This window comes from Bufo bufo, chromosome 6, assembly GCF_905171765.1.
Source record: "Bufo bufo chromosome 6, aBufBuf1.1, whole genome shotgun sequence".
Classification (NCBI taxonomy): domain Eukaryota; kingdom Metazoa; phylum Chordata; class Amphibia; order Anura; family Bufonidae; genus Bufo; species Bufo bufo.
Genome location: NC_053394.1, coordinates 96,575,560 through 96,596,589, shown reverse-complemented (window position 1 = coordinate 96,596,589; position 21,030 = coordinate 96,575,560). Strand labels below are relative to the sequence as shown.

The window sequence follows — 21,030 nt, the reverse complement described above, 5'->3', positions numbered from 1 at the left end:
ATGGTCATAGTGTTCCTGAACCCAACCGTGTCCTTTAAAGTCCCTATAATTACTATTGTAGTGGCTGAAATGACGCAGATTATTAGCAGCGGGCTGCAGAGATCAGCACTCATGTTCCAGAGAAGGTCATATGATATCTGCCAGTAATGAACAAGATTACGCCACTGGCCAGCCTAGAGGACCTGGAATGTGATCAGGACCTTAACCAATATCAGACAGGGTGCCTACTGTGTATACGGGGGATGTCTGCCCAATCTAGACATATCGGTTTTGTTAACATCCATTTAGGTGACATTGACAAGTCATTTGTGTTCATCAACTTTTCCCAAACGCGTTTCATTACTACATTAACGAGACCAATTATTGTTGTAATAAACCATAATTGGTTAGGCAGTGCTCTTTTAGCAGGCGACCAAAACAGCGAGATTCAGATTCTTTATATTTGGCATAAATATCCACATTTATGTTTTATTCTCACAAGGAGAAACCTGCAGTCTTAGTACATTAGCATATTATTTTTAGAAATCGTATGTCTAGCGTGATCTTCCTGCCATTCTGTTAAGATCTCGAAAAAGAACAGGCGTCGTATGATCACGAGGCAATTAATTCTTGGATCTGTTGTCTATATGATAACTCGTACAGTATTAGCATTTGTTTCCTTTAATAACTGCAGCTTGTCTGTGTCGGAGGCTGAAAATAGGTCCAAATGAATTCATTTTATATATTTAGCACCTTTGTGTAGGAATGTGGCACAGGATCCTTAGGATATATAGTGCTGTGCAAAAGTATAAGGCAGGTGTGGAAAAATGCTTCAAAGTAAGTAACGCTTTTAAAAATAGAAATGTTAATAGATTATTTTTATCAATTAATAAAATGCAAAGTGAATGAACAAGAGATAAATCTGAATCAAATCAATATTTGGTGTGACCACCTTTTGTCTTCAAAACAGCAGTCCAAACATCTTGGAGAGGTAACCACATATCTTCTGTGGATGTAGGCTTGCTCAAATTCTTCTGTCTCCTCACGTAATCCCCGAGAGACTTGATGATGTTGAGATCGGGATTCTATGAGGACGATATCATAACTTCCATGACACCTTGTTCTTCTTTATGCTGAAGATGGCTCTAAATTACATTGGCTGTATGTTTGGGGTCGTCGTCCTTCTGCAGAAAAAAATTTAAGCCAGTCAGGAGCCTCCCTGGTGGTATTGCATGATAGATAAGTATCTGTCACGGCTGTGTCCCGGTCTTGTTGTTGTTCGCCGTGACACGTTTGCCATGCATATTGGCTGCCAGGGGCAACGTGTTGTGGTGCAGCATGTTTGTGCTTTCCTCCTTCTTATGGTTCTTTCCCTGTCTGGTGCTGGAGGGGTTAACTAGGTTAGGTGTGTTCTGGGTGTGGCCTCATGGCTCTTCTTAATCTGGTGCTGTGAGCGTGAGGTCAGTAGTTCTCCTGCCTTGGTGTGTGCTGGAGCTATGCTCCTGCCCTGGATATTCAATCCTTCCAGTGTGAGGGCCACCTAGTTAGAAATCAAGGTCATCTGATGTCATCCTTATGTATTTTCCCCTTCCTTTCCTTGTATATGTTTGAGGGTTTATGTACAGGGTGTGTTATGTCTAGTGTTGTGTTCTATGTCTAGTCTTTTTGGTGTGTTGTCCAGCATGGTTGCTAGACATTCTCCTGTCTGTTTGTGCCTTCAGTGAGAGGGCCCCTGGGTTCCCCGGAGGGGGAACCACAAGTCAATGAGCAGTTCTGCCTGGGCCGCCATGCATTCTGTCCTCATGGGGGTCCAGGTAGTCTTGGTGTTGGTGTTCCACCCTGTTGCTGCGGCAGGTAAGTGCTTGTTTCGGTGTGTTGTCGTATCATTGGGTTCTTACCTGCCGACCAAGTTGCTGCTCACTGTCTTCCCTTACCTTTGCTGCTTGGCCTGTGAGACTCCTGTTTGTCCATGTTCTGGAGGAACAAGTCATCTCTATCTCCTAACCTTTTATTCAGGGATCATCAGGGTCCGAGGTTCCTGTGTATGAGCCCACCTACCATCTGGGTCTGCTCATATGGTTAGGAGTCAGTGCCAGGATTAGGGCATCTTAGGAGGTGACCCACGCTATACGGTGGGTAGTGTTCCCCCACTCCCCACCGTGACAGTAGCTGTCTGTATATCTCAGATTAATTACTGTACATTACTGGACATCCCATTTTGTGAAAACAGGGAGTTACACAGCAGGGGTGAAAATATTCAGTCACCATAAAGTGTGTGTATAATACAGAAAGAAAAGCCGGAAACCTGACAGATCCCAATACTGTGTATGGGATCCGTTTGGTGCTAGCATTGTTCGGAATATGACCGGTATGGTGGTCCCAAAATTCTGTTCCTGTGGTGGAACAGAATACGGGAATCTAAGCTCAGATGTGCACTTAGTTGCTCTAATTTTATCCACACTATGCTTAGGTAATTAGACAAGAGGCAATGTTTTGGTATTGTATCTGAGTAAAGGTAATCTGTCACCAAGAAATTCACAATGTCTTGTAGGGCTAGCTCAGCTGAATGTTCATTCATTCTGGAGAAAAGTACTTTTAATCCATATGCAAATGAGCTGTTAAGTGCACCAAGGGTGGGCCCAAGTGGGGTAAAAATTTGACATCAAGAACTGTGTAATAAATTCCAAATGTACAGGGCTGTACAGGGCAAGACAGGATAGGCACGGGGACAGGGTGATCCCACCATCAGGGTTCATCCCTGGGCAGAGGATTATCTTAGGGCGGGTACAGGGAGAGAATCATCCCCAGTACCCACAGTAAGGTGCCCTATCCTCTATCCAATTCCCCAACCTCCGACTATTGTCATCAACGCCCCTGGAATTTACACCTATCGTATTTATTATTATTATTTTTTTTCACCAATTTCACGGTGGTAGCTGGGCAACATCTCGTCCTGTTATATATTTTGGATACCGGGTTACCAGAGGGTGTCTATGTTTTTGCTTTTTTAAATAAAACTAAATAAAAGCTATACTTTAAAAGGGTCCAATCTCCAGGCTAATACTCACTTATACGGACACTTATACTATTGTTTATATTTAATTCTATTAGAATTCTGGGCCCAAGTCACTCTCTGCACCCTTGTCCTGCTACTCTGCAAACCCCTCACTCTCCTTCTTGATTTGGCAGAAAGCCAACCCTGTCAATGTTGTTTTTTTATTTGGGAATCCTTGAATAATGTGTCCATTTCCTTGGAGCCCCTACCCCATCAAAGAAGCTCCGTGTAGGTGGTGATAAAGCATTCTATAATTCCATATTGTGGCCAGAATTGTAGTCAAGCATCTATGAGGCCGAAATCAGTTTTCCTTCCTTACTGTAGAAGTATAAGCTTTTGCTGCTGCTGTCTTCTGGGGAACCCCTGACCAGATTTTGAGGAACCTGTTTGGTGATTCAGTGATTTTAATAATTGCCTTCACATTTCTAATTCTAGGGTGCTTTCTTTTTCAGATCCGACGTTGTTGTTCTGTGTTTCTCAATTGCAAATCCAAATTCATTAAACCATGTGAAAACAATGTGGGCTCAGGAGATTAAACATTTTTGCCCCCGCACACCTGTCATTCTTGTGGGTTGCCAGCTGGACCTGCGTTATGCCGATCTTGAAGCTGTTAACAGGGCAAGGCGACCATTAGCCAGGTAAAAGTTACAAACCTTTGCTCTTTGTTAAAGATGGTGATATAGGCATTATGCAGTCAATGATTTGTTCACTTTAGTACTCTTAATGGGTAACTTTAATCTTTCCTGAAATATCTGTTTTAGGCCCTATGCACGCCACCATATCTGTTTTGCAGTCCTTGTTGCATCTGTATATTTTGCTGACAAATATAACACATATTCTATCTTTTTGCTGAATGGACATGTGCATGCAGAAAGCACATGGATCATCCTGTATATCTGTTCCTCAAAAAGATAGACTGCCATTCCCGTGTTACTCTTTTAGGAATGTAATTGACATTTGGGTGTTACCATTCCTTTTATCAGTTGAGGATGTTTCTACATACCGTGCCACGTGTCCTACCTCCTCTAAGGGCGTTGTCTAAGTGAACCCCTCGATCTTCACAGTACGCCCAATGGTAGGGATAGACTTTCCCAAAGGGGAACACCAGGTCGCTACCTCTTGAGGAGGATAGGCTCACGAGGCAGATGGTCCAGGCGGACCAGGAAGTACCTGAGAAAGGTACCAGAGGTACAGGCATTGTCAGCAGGCTGAGTCATAACCAGGAGCAACAGTGCAGGACTGAAGGATGAGGCAAAGGCGAAGTCAAACAGGCAATAGGTCAGGGCAGGCGGCACAGGTACACGTCAGGCAATCCTGATCGGCAACAGGAGTCAAGGCAAGCAGGCAGGGATCAAACAGGTAGCAGAGCCCAGGAATACAAGTACGAGTCAGGAACACAACCTTTGCAGGACACAAGGACCTTGACACTGAGGTATCTGGGAAGGGGGCTGAGCCACTTATATATGTGCAGGAGGGCTAGGATTGGTCAGCGAGGTCACATGACCTAACCCATAAAGCACAGGAAGTGACGTGCACCAGCTCTTAAAGTGCTGCAGGAAACAAGCAGCAAGCATGCTGTGGCCAGGGCTGAACGGAAACTGTGGAGCGGATCCCAGAACAACAGTACCTACATAGACAGAGCGCCCAGGACTGCAGCGGTGAATGGGAAGCACTGGTTGCAGATCACCACTGAACATGGCGCCCAGGACCGCGGCGGTATGTAGGGGAACAGTGGCTCACAGCAGCTGCTGTTACACTCTGCAATTGTGTAGTCAGGGATGAAAGTGCAAGAGTGTGTACAAACACAACCAATTAATAACATCCACTTATTCATATTTTTCTAGAAAGAATAGCATCGGAATGGCACAAGGCAGAATACTACAAAAAGATGCCCCAGAACATGTATATGTTATTCTTGTAGGGTTCAGGGGAGAGGTTCGCTCACAATACATTCCATATTATTCACTATTATGTTTTATTTTTATTACAGACCGATAAAACGGGGAGACATTTTGCCACCAGAAAGGGGAAGAGAAGTTGCCAAGGAACTAGGGATCCAATATTACGAAACCAGTGTTTTTGACCAGTTTGGCATAAAGGATGTGTTTGACAATGCAATTAGGGCCGCCTTGATCTCCAGGAGACATCTTCAGTTTTGGAAGTCCCATCTGAAGAGAGTTCAGAGACCTTTACTGCAAGCTCCATTCCTTCCCCCTAAATCACCACCGCCAGTGATAAAGATACCCGAGACCAGTGAGTCTAACATTAATGATGCTGGAGATTTACTGGACAATCCTTTGTGTGCAGATGTCATGTTTGTCCTTCAGGACCAAAAACGGATCTTTGCTCATAAACTTTACCTTGCTACCTCCTCTTCAAAATTTTATGACCTTTTTTTAATGGAACATGAAGAGTCTCAAAACCTCATGGAAAGGTTCTGCAGGAAGGAAAAGCCTTCAAAGGATTTGTTATTGCGGACATTAAGCCTTGACACGGACGAGGACACAGATGGAACTTCCTTGAAACCATCAAATGCCTGTCTTCGGATTTCAAAAAGCGATGATACTTTACTGACTTCAGATTGTGACGAGGAAGGATGTGTTGCTTTATTGTCTTGGAGCAAAGGCTTTCATAGTATGCACCAAGAACTGATGGTCAACCCAGTGTCTAATAGGACTTGTTCAATGACCGTGGTCCGAATGGACTCCTCTGTACAGTATGGGCCTTTTAAAACCGTATTACGATTTTTATACACAGGGCAGCTAGACGAAAATGAAAAAGGTTTGATGAGAGTAGCACAAATTGCAGAAATTCTAGAAGTATTTGATTTGCGAATGATGGTAGAGAATATCACAAACAAAGAAGCCTTTATGAACCAGGAGATTACAAAAGCGTTTCACGTCAGGAAAGCAAATCGAATCAAAGAATGTCTCTCCAAGTCAACGTTTTCTGGTGAGCACATTTTCTTTTGATTAGATCTCCATTCATCCGTGCCGTCTGCTAAACACCTTTTTCAAACACTGGAATTGTAGATCTTGTACTTTTCCAGGTCCCGTTTCTAGGGCCTTGCAGCACTGATGACCCCTTTTCTGTCACCTCTTTGACCTCATGCTTACCTCATATCTGCCTATAATTTTGACGCCGCAAATACCTTTCAACAAGTATGCTCACTAAAAAGAGATCTTTTTGGAACATGCACACATGGAATAGTGTAAGGTCCTAAGTTTCAGTTTGCATTACGAGGTTTGTCTTGTGTTTTTTTTTAATTATTATTATTATTATTATTATTAAAAAGTGCAGCAAATGTTATAAAATCAAAAAGCACTGCTTACCCCTTCAATCTCAAACCAATTCAGTAGTTCGGCAGTCGCTCTACGATCCTTCAGTGATGACTGCTGCAGCCGATCACAGTAAATTTTGGCATCATGGCTCATGTAGTATAGCAGGCCAATGGTTGACCAGCAGGGACCACCATTATATCTGTGGTTTGCTGAATCAGTAGTAAATTTTTATGTATACCAGTTGCAGCTATTTTTTATATTTTATTTTTTTATATTTTTTTTACATTTTCCCCCAGAGACTAGCGTACTTCATAAAGAACAATGCCCCAAAGTGTGCCTGTTGTCAGAGTCACTCTTTTTTTACAAGTGAGAATGAATGCCGGGTTTCGACTGGACAAAAACAGGCGCGAGCCCAAATTCTTTTCCGGCCGAAACTCGCCGCTCATAACGGAAACCTGGCCAGATCCCATTATAGTCAGTGGGGCCTGGAGGTGCACGGCAGTATCCAGCTAAGCCGAATACAGTGGCCTCTGGCAGAGGAACAGCTTTAGCGCAAGTGTGGGACTAACTTAAGCAGTTTCACATTTGCTCTTGCAGGAGTTTGGGGATGGTGGGACACCCTTGCTGTTTGACCAATAGGAATTACTATGCAGTTAACGTTCAGACACTTTTACTCTCCGCCAATCAGACAAGCAGGATGAGTGCCAATGGCGGCCGCTATTCATTGTACGCAGTGCAGTAGTATGGCCTTCTTTGTCTGCGAAGAGCCACTGTACCATACAGCATGCCTGATAGTAAATAATGGCAAGGTAGAAACCTGAAGCGTCCAACAACAGCTGATATATAGAATGGCCCTTAGTCTCTTCCTTTTTAGGATACAATGCAGAAAATGGCTGTTTCCATTTGTTTACTAATTATGAAAGCTCTGAAGAGCAGGAGATGTTTTTCCGACACCTCATGGGGCATATCTGCAGTTTCAGTCCTACCCAGGAGCATTGTGAAACGATATAACCTGGTCTCTCCTCACATGCTCTGATTCTGACTCCGTTCCCTGTATTCCTGGAAGCTGCGTCGCTTGCAGACTTAGTGATCATGTCTCTATATTTGGTTCCAGATGTAACATTTAAATTGGATGATGGAAGCATCAATGCCCATAAGCCGCTTCTAATCTGTAGCTGTGAATGGATGGCTGCAATGTTTGGAGGTTCATTTGTGGAAAGTGCAAATAATGAGGTATATGCAATTTTAAGGGCGTTTTTCCCTTGCTTGTTGTATAATTATGCACCCGGGCACTCTCTCCATTGCGTCATTAAACGCTAACCCCCTGTAACAAAATCTTTGACCTCTGCAAAAAAACATTTATAAAAATGGTCTTGTTTCTTATAGCAACCAGTCACAGCGCAGTTTATCATGAGCTCTAACTGGACGGCATGGGCAACAAGACCATTTTTCTGCTGTGTTTTCTGCCAACAGGTCAATAAACGAACATGGAAACACCCTATGAGCTTTACTTAAAAGCTATGAACACCTTAGTGGGCAATTTTTTTGTATCACTGCATTTTACTAATTTTGGGCTAAAATTATATTTTTATTCTTTATTCTAATTTTTTTTTGTTTTTTCTTCTACAGCTTTGAGTTTTGGTGGCTAGCAAGCTTTCTGCTTGACCCTGATTCGTCAGCTGGATCTGTAGCTTTTATCTATACTTTACTAGCGACTTGTAAACACACATTATAGGCTTCTTTCACACTAGCGTTTTTGCTGGATCCGGCAGGGTTCAGCAAAAACGCTTATGTTACTGATAATACAACCATCTGTACGGATCCGGTTGTATTATCTTTAACATACCCAAGACAGATCCGTCATGAACTCCATTGAAAGTCAGTGGGGGACAGATCCGTTTTCTATTCTGTTAGATTGTGTCAGAGAAAACGGATCCGTCCCGTTGACTTGCATTGTGGTTCATGACTGATCCGTTTTGCTCCGCATCACAGGACGCATGCTGCGGTTTTACTCTCCAGTATGAGAACGGAACGGAATGCATTTTGGAGCGTTCTGTTCAGTTACGTTTTGTCCCCATTGACAATGAATGGGGAAAAAACTGAAGCGTTTTTTTTTCCGGTATTGAGACCCTATGATAGATCTTAATACCAGAAAATAGAAACGATGGTGTGAAAGTAGCAATAGCTAAGTACTTGGCATTTTCATAAGAATTTAGCTTAAAGGGTTTGTTTCATTTCAGACATTGGTGGCATATCGCTAGGATATGTATCAGGCGCAGGTCCCAACTCTGGGACCCTCTGATATCTCTAAAATGGGGCCTCCCAAAGTAAATGACGAGCAGCCACACGTACGCGGCCAACCTCCGTTCACCACTATGGGAGTTCCAAAAATAGTCGAGTTCCGGTTCGGTTATTTCCGGCAGTCCCATAGTAGTCAATGGAGCCGTGGCTGCACTTGCATTGTGCGCTCCCCATTCGGCTCTCGAGCTCGCTATTTTCAGAATTCCAATAACTCTGAATAGAGCGCACGCTGTGCATGCCCATTGTGCTCTCCATTCTGGAGATAGGGGGTCTCAGCTGTGGGTTTCACACTATCTTGACATTGATGGCATATCCTAGCCATATGCCATCGATGTCTGTGATGGATCAACCCCTTTAAGTGAATGTTTATGAGCTGTCAGGAGTTCAGATAAGGGCTACAAATCCAGGCAACAGAGTAGTTCTCTGACAGATTCAATGTGAGTCAGAGAGCAATAGAATGAAAATGCACAGAAAGTGAAAGCTGTAGATGAAAAACTGTTGAAAATTTTTTGAATAAAGCCTCGAAGATTTTTTGCCTAAAATGAGTAGAAAGCACTAAAGGTGTCCATAGCCTTTAAGAGTACTTATTTCATTAAGAGATGTATACATATTCTGCAACTAGACGGAGAAAAAAAGTAGTAATCAAGGGCATAGATCTCATAGTAGTAGACCATGCATCTGCTATAAGGGCCCTTGGAGACAGGGGACCAGCCCGGTTGGGTAGTGAGAACCTGTGCAGGACTCCCCTCTCCAGAGGAATTGTTAATGACAAGAGTTAAGTGATTTGGGCCAAAGATCATAGAAAGGGGATGGAAGGGAAAGCAGACATCGGGGCCCTTCTGTCCTAGCAAATCCAGCACCATATTGAGGGGTCTATGATATGGGCCCTCACTCTTCTCTGTATGTCATTACACATACAAACAATAGAGCTGAGAAATGGGGATCCTTCTAACTTTAAGTGGCATTATACCTACTATAAATGGAAGCTCTTTGTGCACATTTTTGATCAAAGGTGTGTCGGGCCCATCTACCAGGCTTCAAGGTGGCTTCCGCAGATTGGTACCTAATGCTAATATACCGCCTCTCTTGGACTTGCCTAAGTCTACATTTTCAGGGCAGTGTAGGAACCAGCTACATTTATACTCTGCTCAGAAGCCCCGGGCAGATGGGTGTTGTTCAGTCTAAAAGGCGCTACCCTCAATATATACTACAAGAAGATTTTGACTAGCACATTCATATACATAAAGACAGGTGCATATCCATTAAGCAAACATGGTTGATAATAAAATGGCTGCACAATATTTCACATACAAACAATAGAGCTGAGAAATGGGGATCATTCTAAATTAAAGTGGTATTATACCTACTGTAAATGGAAAAATAGAAGCACAGTAGTAATTACAAAGATTATGATGTTCTTCCCTGGCATACGTGATTCTGATGAGGTTGTTCATTGAGAATCTTGTGTTGCTTTGCAGGTCAGCCTACCTAATGTAAGCAAATCTTCAATGCAAGCTGTGCTGGACTATCTGTACACCAGGCAGTTGTCGTGCACGTCGGACTTGGACCCACTGGAGCTGATTGCACTGGCAAATAGAATCTGCCTTCCACGTTTGGTGGCTCTGACCGGTAAGAGCAATGGGATCTCATAAACTTATTATTTATTGTTTTTAACTCCTGTACATTTTGCATGTGGAAATTAACCTGCATTGCGGTTTTCAAAATAAATAGCATGTCAATAATGTTTGCGGTTTGTAGCTGCGGATTGCACCCTTTTCAGATCTGCATCAAATCCACAACAAAAAACTCTGTTAGACATTGTGGCTTTCAGTGCGGATATGCTGCACATAAATCTGCACGGAAATTTGTCGGATCTTATGTGCGTTCACCCGCACTCGTGTGCAGATCACCGACGTGCATGTTGGCAGGATTGGTAGTGATGACTGAACCAAATTATGACCGTGGGCAGGTAAAGAAGAAGCTCTCCCTTCCTTAATATGGATAGGATGGGTAGATATTCTGCAGATCGTAAAGGACCAGGCAAATAGTTTTCATAGACGCTGACCTAGAAGGGGATTCTTTACTGTAAGAGCAGTGGGACTACCGAATGATGCACGAATTTCCCACACAGATTTTTGCGTGGAAAATCTGCAGTGTAAAACAGTACCGGCTACGCAGATGAGATTTTTAAAATCTCATGTACACCGTGCGTGTAAATTGACCTGCAGTGCAGATTTTGAAATCCGCAGGAGGTCAATTGTTTTTGTGGATTTTCAGTGCAAGTTTCACCCTATGCAATGCAAAGAGTGAGCTCCCAGGTTTAGTAACAAATTTGGATTTTGGTGCAGAAAAGCAACAAAAATAATACACATGGAAATCCAAATGAACTACACTGCTGTGTATGTATATACCCTAAAGTAGTTCAAAAGGTGCCTGGATGCCTTCCACGAGTGTAGCAATATAGGCTCTATTCACATTGAAGGACAGCAGCAACGTGCAGTGCTGTTTTGTCCAGCGCAGTCGCAGTGACGGTCAGAAACCCGACAGATCCCACTATAGTCAGTGGGGTTCATCATATGATGGATCCAGCAATGCTATTTTCTTCCTATAATGGGACAGGGGAACTGAAATTACAGCAAATGTGTGACTTTATGCTTATAAGGCCTCATGCACACGACCGTTGTTGTGTTCCGTTCCGCAAAATGGGGTTCCGTTGTTCCGTGATCCGTTTTTGTTTACGTGTGTCTTCCTTTATTTTTGGAGGATCACCAGACATAAAGGAAAGTAAAAAAAAGTCTAAGTCAAGTTTGCCATGCAAATGATAGGAAAAAAACGGACGCGGATGACAACCTTGTGTGCCTCCACGTTTTTTCACGGTCCCATTGACTTGAATGGGCCCCCGCGAACAGTTTTCCGTGAAAAAAATAGGACGGGATTTATTTTTTTGACGGACTGGAACCACGGATCACAGACGCGGATGACAAACGGTGCATTAGCCGAGTTTTCAACGGACCCATTGAAAGTCAATGGGTCCGCAGAAAATCACGAAAAACGGAACAACGGACACTGAATAAAACAACGGTTGTGTGCATGAGGCCTTACTGAAAGGTTTTGGGGGGGGGGGGTTTCAAGCGAGGAAGGATTTTTTTTGCCCCTAGGGCAAATTGGATTTTACATGTTTTTTTTTTTTGCCTTCCTCTGGATCAACGTTGCAGGCTAATAGGCCTATAGCATTAACGTAACAATGAACTACAACTCCCAGCTAGCTGTGCAGACAGAATTCCATACTTTTATATTGTTGCATAACCTTTGAATGCATACCTGCATTTCTATTCTGCTGGATTTTAAGGTCATATTGTATGTGGCGTATTAATAGAATCTGCTTTGAGGGCCAGAAATATTTAGATTATTTATAATGGTTGTCACAGAGTGTAAAATGTGCTTTGTCCTGCAGAACAACATGCTGTGCAGGCGCTGACCAAGGCTGCAGTGAATGGGGTGGATATCGATCAGGAAGTGCTAACCTATCTGGAAATTGCTCAGGTTTGTATTCTGGTTGCTCGCCCAGAGGATATTACTGTACAAGCACCAGAGGCAAACGGCAGGAGGGAGGAGAGCAGATGTAAACGTCTTTATCTTTCAGCAGAGATTATCTTGGCTAAAGATCAGTCAGTCGTGGAATTGGGTTGATTGGATGAGAGAGACATAGATATTCATAACAGGAGGACACAGACGTGATGTCAGATCTTGCATTTTTGTAGACGTGCTGTAACCCATAGCAAACCAGTGAGACGTTGGGTGTTTAATGACATCTCCCGTTTAATTGACTGCTGTGCTTTACAATACATTTAACTTTATGGTAACATATCATGTTATAATATGCTGCAACAAAATTACCAAAAAATGGTAAAAAGACACATCCACTGCCTCCTGATTTAGCAAGAACTAGGATATAGGGAAACGCTCCCATCACTAAATAAGGCCCTGCCTACAGGAGACTAAGGCCTCATGCACACGACCGTATGTGTTTTGCGGTCCGAAAATTGCAGATCTGCAAAATAAAAAACGGATGACGTTCCGTATGGCATCCGTTATTTTTGCGGATCCATTGTAATAATGCCTATCCTTGTCCGCAAACTAGAAAAAAATAGGATATGCACTATTTGTTTTTTCCGGGGCTACGGAGCGGACATACTGATGCGGACAGCACATGGTGTGCTGTCCGCATTTTTTGCGGACCCATTGAAATGAATGGGTCCGCATCCTATCCGCAAAAAAAAATGGAACGGACACGGAAAACAACCACGTTCGTGTGCATGAGGACTAATAAAGGCAATCCCATTCAGAAACCTAAACTAGTCCACCCTGAATGGTCCCTGCTGGCGGTATGGAATCCATGGTTGTGGTTAATGGTTAGCTGCTATCAGGTGGCATGAACAGGAAGAAGACTAGCCGGGATGGGAACCAGAGGGGAACAGTCACTGCCAAATCAGTAAGCACATCAGAAACAAAGACTGGCTCAAACCAAGAGAGACAAACTGCACAGTAGCGAAAGGCAAGAAAAGTCAACAGTCCAAGGTCAGGAACAGTAGCAAATAATAGGGAGAGAGCAAAAGAGTAGTCTGGTAAATGAGCCGGGTCAAATGAGCACCAGTATACTAACAAAGTGCACAGAGAGACAAACCAGGGTTATGACTAATAATTGATATTGAGTAAAAGGACAGCAGGATTTAAAGGGAATCGGTCACCACCATCTTGGGCTATTTTTTTTTGTAATACATGAGTAGTCCTGCTGATAAGGAGTCCATACTGCGACCTTTTATTTTCCACTTCCCCCATGTTCACCTGCTGTCAGTTTTTAACCCTTTGAGGACCGAACAATTGCCTGTATTATCTGATTAAGAACTTAAAATACTTTCTTTTCTTTTTTTTTTTTTTTTTTTTTTTTTCTTTCTTATGAACGACTGGATCTAGCTTTATTTATTGTTCAAATACATTCTTAAAAGGAAAAAAATATTATTATTTTTATATTGATGACGGTAATCTTATGGTCCTCCAAAGGGTTAAAGGTGCACTGAAATACACTGTCACGACTGCTATGCATGCGCACAAGTCCTCTCCATTATGTTAGCACTGAACAGCAGTCCAGACTGTGTATTTCCTCGCAGCTTTGAGTGCTGACAGCGGGGAAAAGGGGAGCAATAAAATAAAAGATGGTGATCTGGACTCCTTATCTGCAGCACTACTCATGTATTTCTGTAGATAATAGTCAAAAATCAAGGTGGCAGACTCCCTTTAAGCAGAGCACCTATCTAACTTATTGGCTCTCAAGCCAAGCCTGCCTCTCTGCTCCATCTGGGGAGCTAGAGGAGCTCATCACAGCTTTCGGTCTACACCCTCTCCTGCCTCTCTGCGCCATCTCAGGAGCTAGAACAAGTGAGCTCATCACAGCTTTGAGTCTATGCGATTTCCTGCCTCTTTGCCTGGCTTCTGGAGCAGAAGCAGGCAAAGTTGTTACATATACACTTATATGACTTTGCGGCGTTTGTCTTACAGTTTCACAATGCACATCAGCTGGCGGCCTGGTGCCTGCACCACATCTGTACCAATTATAACAGTGTCTGCTCGAAATTCCGGAAAGAAATAAAATCTAAATCAGCTGGTAGGTACTTATACACCATGTATTCAGTAATGAATGGCCATACATTAGCCGTCATTATAGCCACACAATCTTTGGAAGCTTTTACATATTGTCAGGAGAGTGGAAAGTAACACTGTAGCAGTAGTTTTTTTTTAATGATTCATGTTACTTTTTTTGTGATCGGCTGTTTTCGATCATTTTTGCTCTATTTCCCACAGTGGACGAGCCCTCATTTCTATTCTTAGCTTCTCTTTCAAGCAGCCATCTGTCAAGGTGAATTCTCAACCATTTTCAATGGCTTTCATTTTTCAACGTATTAATTTTCCTTCCATCTCACAACAACCTATGTGGGAATATCTGATGACCAGAAGCTCTCAATATCTAAGAAACTATTTTTCTAACTTGATGGAAAATCTATTGCCAATTAGTTACAGAGGTTGTTCAAGTTAAATTAAAAGTTTCCTAGCAGAAGCATAAAGTCGTACCGCTTTTTTCCCCTGCTGCCTCCCGTCGTGCAGCACTGACGTCATCTTAATGGCTGCAGCTGTGACTCCCGTACACACCAGGTCATCATGCAGTCAGTCCAGTCACTAGATTCAGCAATTTACAGCATGTGATTGGCAGCAGTGGTGACGTGGTGCTGGGAAACTCTTAATTCAGCTTGGAAAAAAACTTTTTTGTACTGTACTGCCAGCTGGAGGGGGGGTCCTAAGAAATAGGTGAAGCCTCGCCAATTGCTGGTGCAGGTTGGACATTTCTCTGTGCATGGTCAGCTGAAAGGGGTATGATAATTTCAGCAAAAAAAACGTATTCATTAGATGATAAAGAGTCATACCGTTTTCCAATACACTGTCTCCTACCATGTCCATAAGCCGTTCATTAAAATGCGTACAATGTGTTTCGGGATCGATCTAGTCCCTTCCTCAGGAATAAGAGATTAGATTGGTTATGAAATGTGCTGTATGTATTTTAATCAGCCATTATTTGTGGTGCATCTGTTTGGATTGTTGGTCAGTGTCAATGAGACTAGTATGGAGCAGTTGAAGTCAATGAGTCTGCAACAAAATACAGACACTACACAGACGGCATCCGTATTTTGCGGATCTGCGATTTGTGGACCTCCAAATGGATAGGGTCGTGTAAATGCTCCCTTACCTTGAGGGTGGATCTTTTGTTGCAACACCTGTACCAGTGCTGGGCCTGATTTCTTCACCTCCCAAGAAGGTGTGGATTTTTTCATTTAGGGGATCTTTTGGTTTCAGCATTTATTAGATGTACTACCTCCAGCACTCCAGGTCTTCCAGATGCTCCATTCACTTCTGTGGGAGTTGCAAGTGCGCATGCTGGGAGTCGTAGTTTCACCAGAGCTGAAGTGATGAACTGTACCATGGAGTGCCTAGCCTGATTCTTTTTTTTTTAAATAAAAAAGTTGACAAAATGTATTGTGCACCAGCGGCGATCACTGTATTGGCAAAGAATCCTGTCTTAGCAGGATCATACACCTAAATGGGTGAATAAACAAGCTGTCATTTTTAATTACAGTGCGTTTGTACATTCATAGTCTAACATGCCATGTTTGTATGGTCTGTCTCCTCAGAAAACCAGGAATATTTTGAGAGACACCGTTGGCCGCCAGTGTGGTACTTAAAAGAAGAAGACCACTACCAGAGAGTGAAGAAGGAGCGAGAGAAAGAAGACGTCATCTTTAACAAACATCGCTCAAGGCGCAAATGGTGCTTCTGGAACTCTTCGTCAGCGGCCTTTGCCTAAGCAGTGACTTGAAGACACATGTAAATGAATATTGTCTTAATGTTAAAAGAAGCTGTACAGTAGTTAACCTTGAAGCACTGACATGAATCCATTTTATTTTTTATTTTTAATAAGATTAAAGCACAATTTCACTTCAGGCAGGTCAAAAAAAAAAAGCTTATCTTTAGCTGCCGAGGGTCGGTGCAGACCCTCGTGTATCACAGGAGAACGGTTAAACACAATGAACGGTCATTATGATCAACGTAAACATACATATCTAAGGAGATATATGTGATGTTCCGTACAGGGATCTGTCTCATTTTGGAGCATAACCTCTCTAGTTAGACTAAGCCAATACATGGAGGAGTTGTAGTTGTAGAGCACACGCTCCATCTCCTCTGCTAATACTGTGTTTTTAAAAACTCAATATCCACATTGTGTAGCATCCAGGCTAGTGTGTCAAGCTAACCTCACTTATGGAAAGCTCGACAATCATGTTTAAACCTGTCTGTGCATACGTTTCTGCTTAAAGCTCTCGGAAACCAGAAAATCTTCAGATTCAGGTATTTTTTTAATTAATAATTTGCATGATCTTTATAATAATCAGTCAAAGCAATGCAGAAGACAGAAGTCGTTTTCGACACTTGTAGTAAGAATTGCTCATCTTTGTCCTTGCGAACCAATAGTCGGACATAGGGGTCATTTAAGGGGTTCTCGAGTTTGGACAATCTCTACTCCCAAGGGTCTGTTGACGATAATCAGATCACAAAGTGTCCCTCTGCTGGGAGCTCTAGAAATCAGCTGTAATCCTATCTGTGTGCTTTGTTTTCCTGCAGTGCCACAACAGGGGAAATTAGGCATTACACAATGCTCATTCAAAGTAATATGTTGTCTGTGTAATACAGGACAGCAAAGGTCCTCCAGAGTAAGAGCCATTCATTGTAGTGTTCTTCGCTCTGGCTGAGAGGTGATTGTCCTGAGTAGAGGACCTATTCTTCTGACGATTAACTCCTAATTCTCCAATCGGATATGTGAAAATGGTTCTTCGAAACTGGACTACACCTCTAATGTTGAACCTTACTCGACTCAAAATCTGAAAATATAGTTGACAACAATTAACCTCAGTATTCAACTCTCTCCATCTCACACTCAAAGTGATCATGTAAGCTGAAGTTGGCCATTGATGTCCCAAAACTTGCACCTGATTCAGTGGCTGTGCCGATAATTGGCTTGTGTAAAGTGGGACTATTGGCACTCTCAAAGACGTCTTAGTATTCTACTGCACTACCAGTATCTTAGGTTCTTCCATCCACCTGGAGAGTATGATATGGAGGGTAGATTCAGGTTAAGTATAAAGTTTTAGGTTTTATGTGACGTTGGGCTTCTACTTTTGCGGTATTCCTTGGAAATCAATTTAGTATATACAGTAACTTTCGAGGAATAGATAGCTAATATTAAGCGTATATTAAGAAGCCACTTTTCACTTTTTTTTCTGCCTAAAAGTATGTCAACGTAGGAATCATTGATCTGTATAGCTCAAAGCATATTTAAAATGGTCAGCTTCACCAAACATCGGATATATCCCAATTTAAAATGAAAGCCATTTTCATGAAAAAAAAAAGTCAATCAACACTACAACCCAGCAATGACCGGGTGTCCATCTTCATGGAGAACCATATATCTACTGTCTTACTTGGAATATAACAATATTCTGTATGTGAAATGCCTATGCTAGGTTAGAATATAAAACATAGAAGGGCTTTATTCACAGGGATATGCAGGGTACATTTTAGACCCTACTTGCAAGAAAATGTATTGCTGTCATTGTGACTTAAAATATGTACTTATCTCATGTGGTTTTCATCCATTTATTACACAGTGGTCTTCCACCTTCTGTGTGGTCTAGTGGTGATTTAATGTGAACCTGTACAGAATTTTACAAAAGTACTTTTACTTTATAATGTATACCTATGAAGAATACAGAGAATATTGGTTCGAGTCACTTTCTCTTGGGGCCTGGATCATTCTCAGTCTCTTAAAGTTGTACATTTATTAAAGGGGTTAACCACTTTAAAAGAATCCGGGCTGTAAGGACACCCAAGTCAATGCTGTGCCACAGTAATCAGACCTCTCAGCTCACAAGGCCCCCGGATGCCCATCTCCCAGCTATGTAAATATCCCAACGCTGCTGAACCGCTGAGAACCGAAATGGCATTTGGTCATGTGTTATAAACACGTGACCTCTTTATTACCCATCCAAAGCCTCGAGCAGAAGACGATGTGTTCATGTGATTAAACCACGTGACCTCCTTGATTTTGGTTCTGCTGTGGTGGTGGGATGCTTACATAGCCAAGACAAGGGCCTCGTGACGAGCAGTAAGCTGAAAGGTACAGCGTGGACTTGTGCCCATTCAGTCTGAATTTTTTTTTTAAGTTGTCAACCCCGTTAAGTCCTCCTAGCCTCTACGCAAGGTGAAGGCTAGTGTGTGGCCTGGTAAACATAACTTTGAGTACAGCCAGTCATTTGGCTAGAAGCTTATGACTTCACTTCACGTCTCGGTGATGTCATGTCTTATTGTATTGATGCAAAACAGAGACAGTATATTCAGACCGATCATCTACACTGCATATACGCAAATTCTTAATCAGGTGGCTTCATCAAGCCCATTAATGTTGTCAGGTTCACTTTAAATGATAAGGTTTTCTTCCAGGGTGTCACTTATACTATAGCCGGGTGGATTTCATAGCATTTCATTGAAACTGGGCCCAGGGTGGGCATATGAACCTCCCCTTTGTTACTTAGTGAATATTCTTCCTGTGTATCAGTATTTCCTTATCTTCTCTTTCTTCACTTATTTAAATTGGTTGTTGTGTGAGTTTTCAGTGTTAATTATATATAAAAAAAAAAAAGATATTAATATTGTTAAGGAGGATCAAAGCTGCTCCTGGGCCAATATATCACAATACATATTGTCATAATTGCTATACAATAGTCATGCGCTATTTAAGCCCGACAGAACCTAATGTAAGGTGGACCACCCTTGTGAAGAGGCATTAAAAGGAGATTGTAAACTTAAAATATAAGTCCTATATGGAGACACCCCTGATAACATTCACAAAATACACGTATAACCTGGTCCCATACAATTCCAACCCTTCCATTGTGCCTATTATCTCGAAATTCTCGAATTTGCATATATACAGGAACCTAGGGTCTCCATATAAAATAGTAGTTATCGAGCATCTGTGGGGTTCCTGAAGATTCCCCATGTGTTTGTGAATGTTATGAGCTATTCTTTCGTATAAAATGTAAGGTATTTTAGGCTTGGTGGCCTTTTATGTGAAAAATAATCTCCTAGTCTGGTCCGTATGTTTATCCATACGCTAATGCAGACTATGACTTAATCACAAGTGTACTTGAAATTATAATTGGATACAAACGCTATGTGAAATGCCTCTATGAAACAATTTCTATAGACTGCGTAGTGAAGAAGATATCGCCTAGTCTTGCATTATATTGTAAATCCAGTCCAGGTTAAAATGTAACTTCATTATTATTATAAATTCATTCTGTAAACCGTGCACTATGTAATCTAAAAGTATTGATGTAACGTCACGATACACCCGTCATGTACTAAAGTTGTGCTGAGTCACAGCAGCCAATCAGACGCTTGCTTTTAGGCCGTAACTGATACCAGGCCAATGAAGGAACATTGCTGATTGGCTGTTTGGTGTCAGCCAATAGTTTTATAGATGGCATAAATCATTTGTGGAATTCTAAGTGCTCATGTGTGATCAATCAAAATCTGTGTCAATGTGGGCAAGGCACACTGAGAATCTGTCAAGGAAGGACCTAATGCCACCGATGCCGCCATAAATCAGTGCTGCAGACCTCAGGACCATATGCACCTACTGCATTGGTCATTTGATTTACTGCATCTGTGTGTGCGCACAGTTAAAGAGAATCTGTCATGAGGATGAACTCCATTAAGCCAGGCACTCCCTGGTAGGGCTGATCCTGCTGGTTAAAATGATATCTGTCTTGTGAAAACCGGTTGTGGTGTTCCAGAGAAAAATACTTTTATTCTTTATGCAAATGTGGGCTTCTGTGCACTGAAGGGGCGGGCCCTAGACCTTCAATGCACCGTAGCTTTCCAGTGCTGGCCACTCCCCTCAGTGCTCTGAAGCCCTCAATTGTATAAAAAATAAAAGTCTTTTTTTTGTTTTTTCTTAAGAACGCCACAACCGATTTCCACAAGACGGGTATCATTGTAATCAGCAGATTGAACCGTTCCAGGCTGTATGCCTGTTTTGGTAGAGTTGATCCTGCTGGTAGGCGCGCTTTAGGCAAATCACTGACCTCCTACAAAGTTTTGGTCATGTATAAAACAAACTTAGAGAGCTTCAATGGTCCAGTATCCAGAGCAGGAGCTCCTGAGTCATGGCATCAGTAAATATGGCTCCTCATGACAGATTGTCCGTGAAAAGTTAGTTTTGCCATCTATCTTTAGCAGGTGAAGAACAATGTATTTGTAAAAGTTGGGCCTAATGAAATATAAATCCATTACTTACCCCAGAGTTGCAGAAAGCCATAACATTATTTAAATTCAGGTTTTTGACAGGGGTTCAATGTTGGCAATGTCATTAACATTTTAGCATTGTAGATACAGGTGCTATGAATAGGGGATAACCCTCTTATAACATACCAGCAAAAACAACCAACAAAATGTGCTCTTTGCAGCATGGACTCATAGAAACATTGCTGTTGGTGAACTGGGGGAAGTATATATGCTTATGTAGGCTACGTGATGATAGGCATATTGAAAAGCAGGACTAGTAACCTAAATCCACACCTTGATGTCTGCTGTGACCCTTTAGGAATAAATTAACAGTTGTCGATTTTCCTCAACCAAAGCTCAGTCTGTAAAATTGCCAAATGTTACAGCGGTATGAACGCACCTGGGGCATATGCAATAATATCCAGTTGTAATCTTAAATGTCAGTTTCTTTAACCAAGTGGCTGG

At 42.2% G+C, this 21,030-nt stretch overlaps 1 protein-coding gene across 4 annotated transcripts in view; it reads left to right on the top strand.

Moving 5' to 3' along the window:
- The window catches only part of RHOBTB1 (Rho related BTB domain containing 1), a 129,572-nt gene extending 109,360 nt beyond the window's left edge, over window positions 1-20,212 (top strand). For all 4 annotated transcript variants that reach the window (XM_040439092.1, XM_040439094.1, XM_040439093.1 and 1 more), the window contains 7 exons: window positions 3,487-3,672; window positions 5,025-5,986; window positions 7,430-7,548; window positions 10,095-10,245; window positions 12,071-12,159; window positions 14,173-14,278; window positions 15,855-20,212. In XM_040439092.1, coding sequence (XP_040295026.1) covers window positions 3,487-3,672; window positions 5,025-5,986; window positions 7,430-7,548; window positions 10,095-10,245; window positions 12,071-12,159; window positions 14,173-14,278; window positions 15,855-16,027 — 1,786 coding nt within the window. In that variant the 3' untranslated portion in view covers window positions 16,028-20,212. The remainder of the gene's footprint in view (window positions 1-3,486; window positions 3,673-5,024; window positions 5,987-7,429; window positions 7,549-10,094; window positions 10,246-12,070; window positions 12,160-14,172; window positions 14,279-15,854) is intronic.
- The last annotated feature ends 818 nt before the right edge of the window (window positions 20,213-21,030 follow it).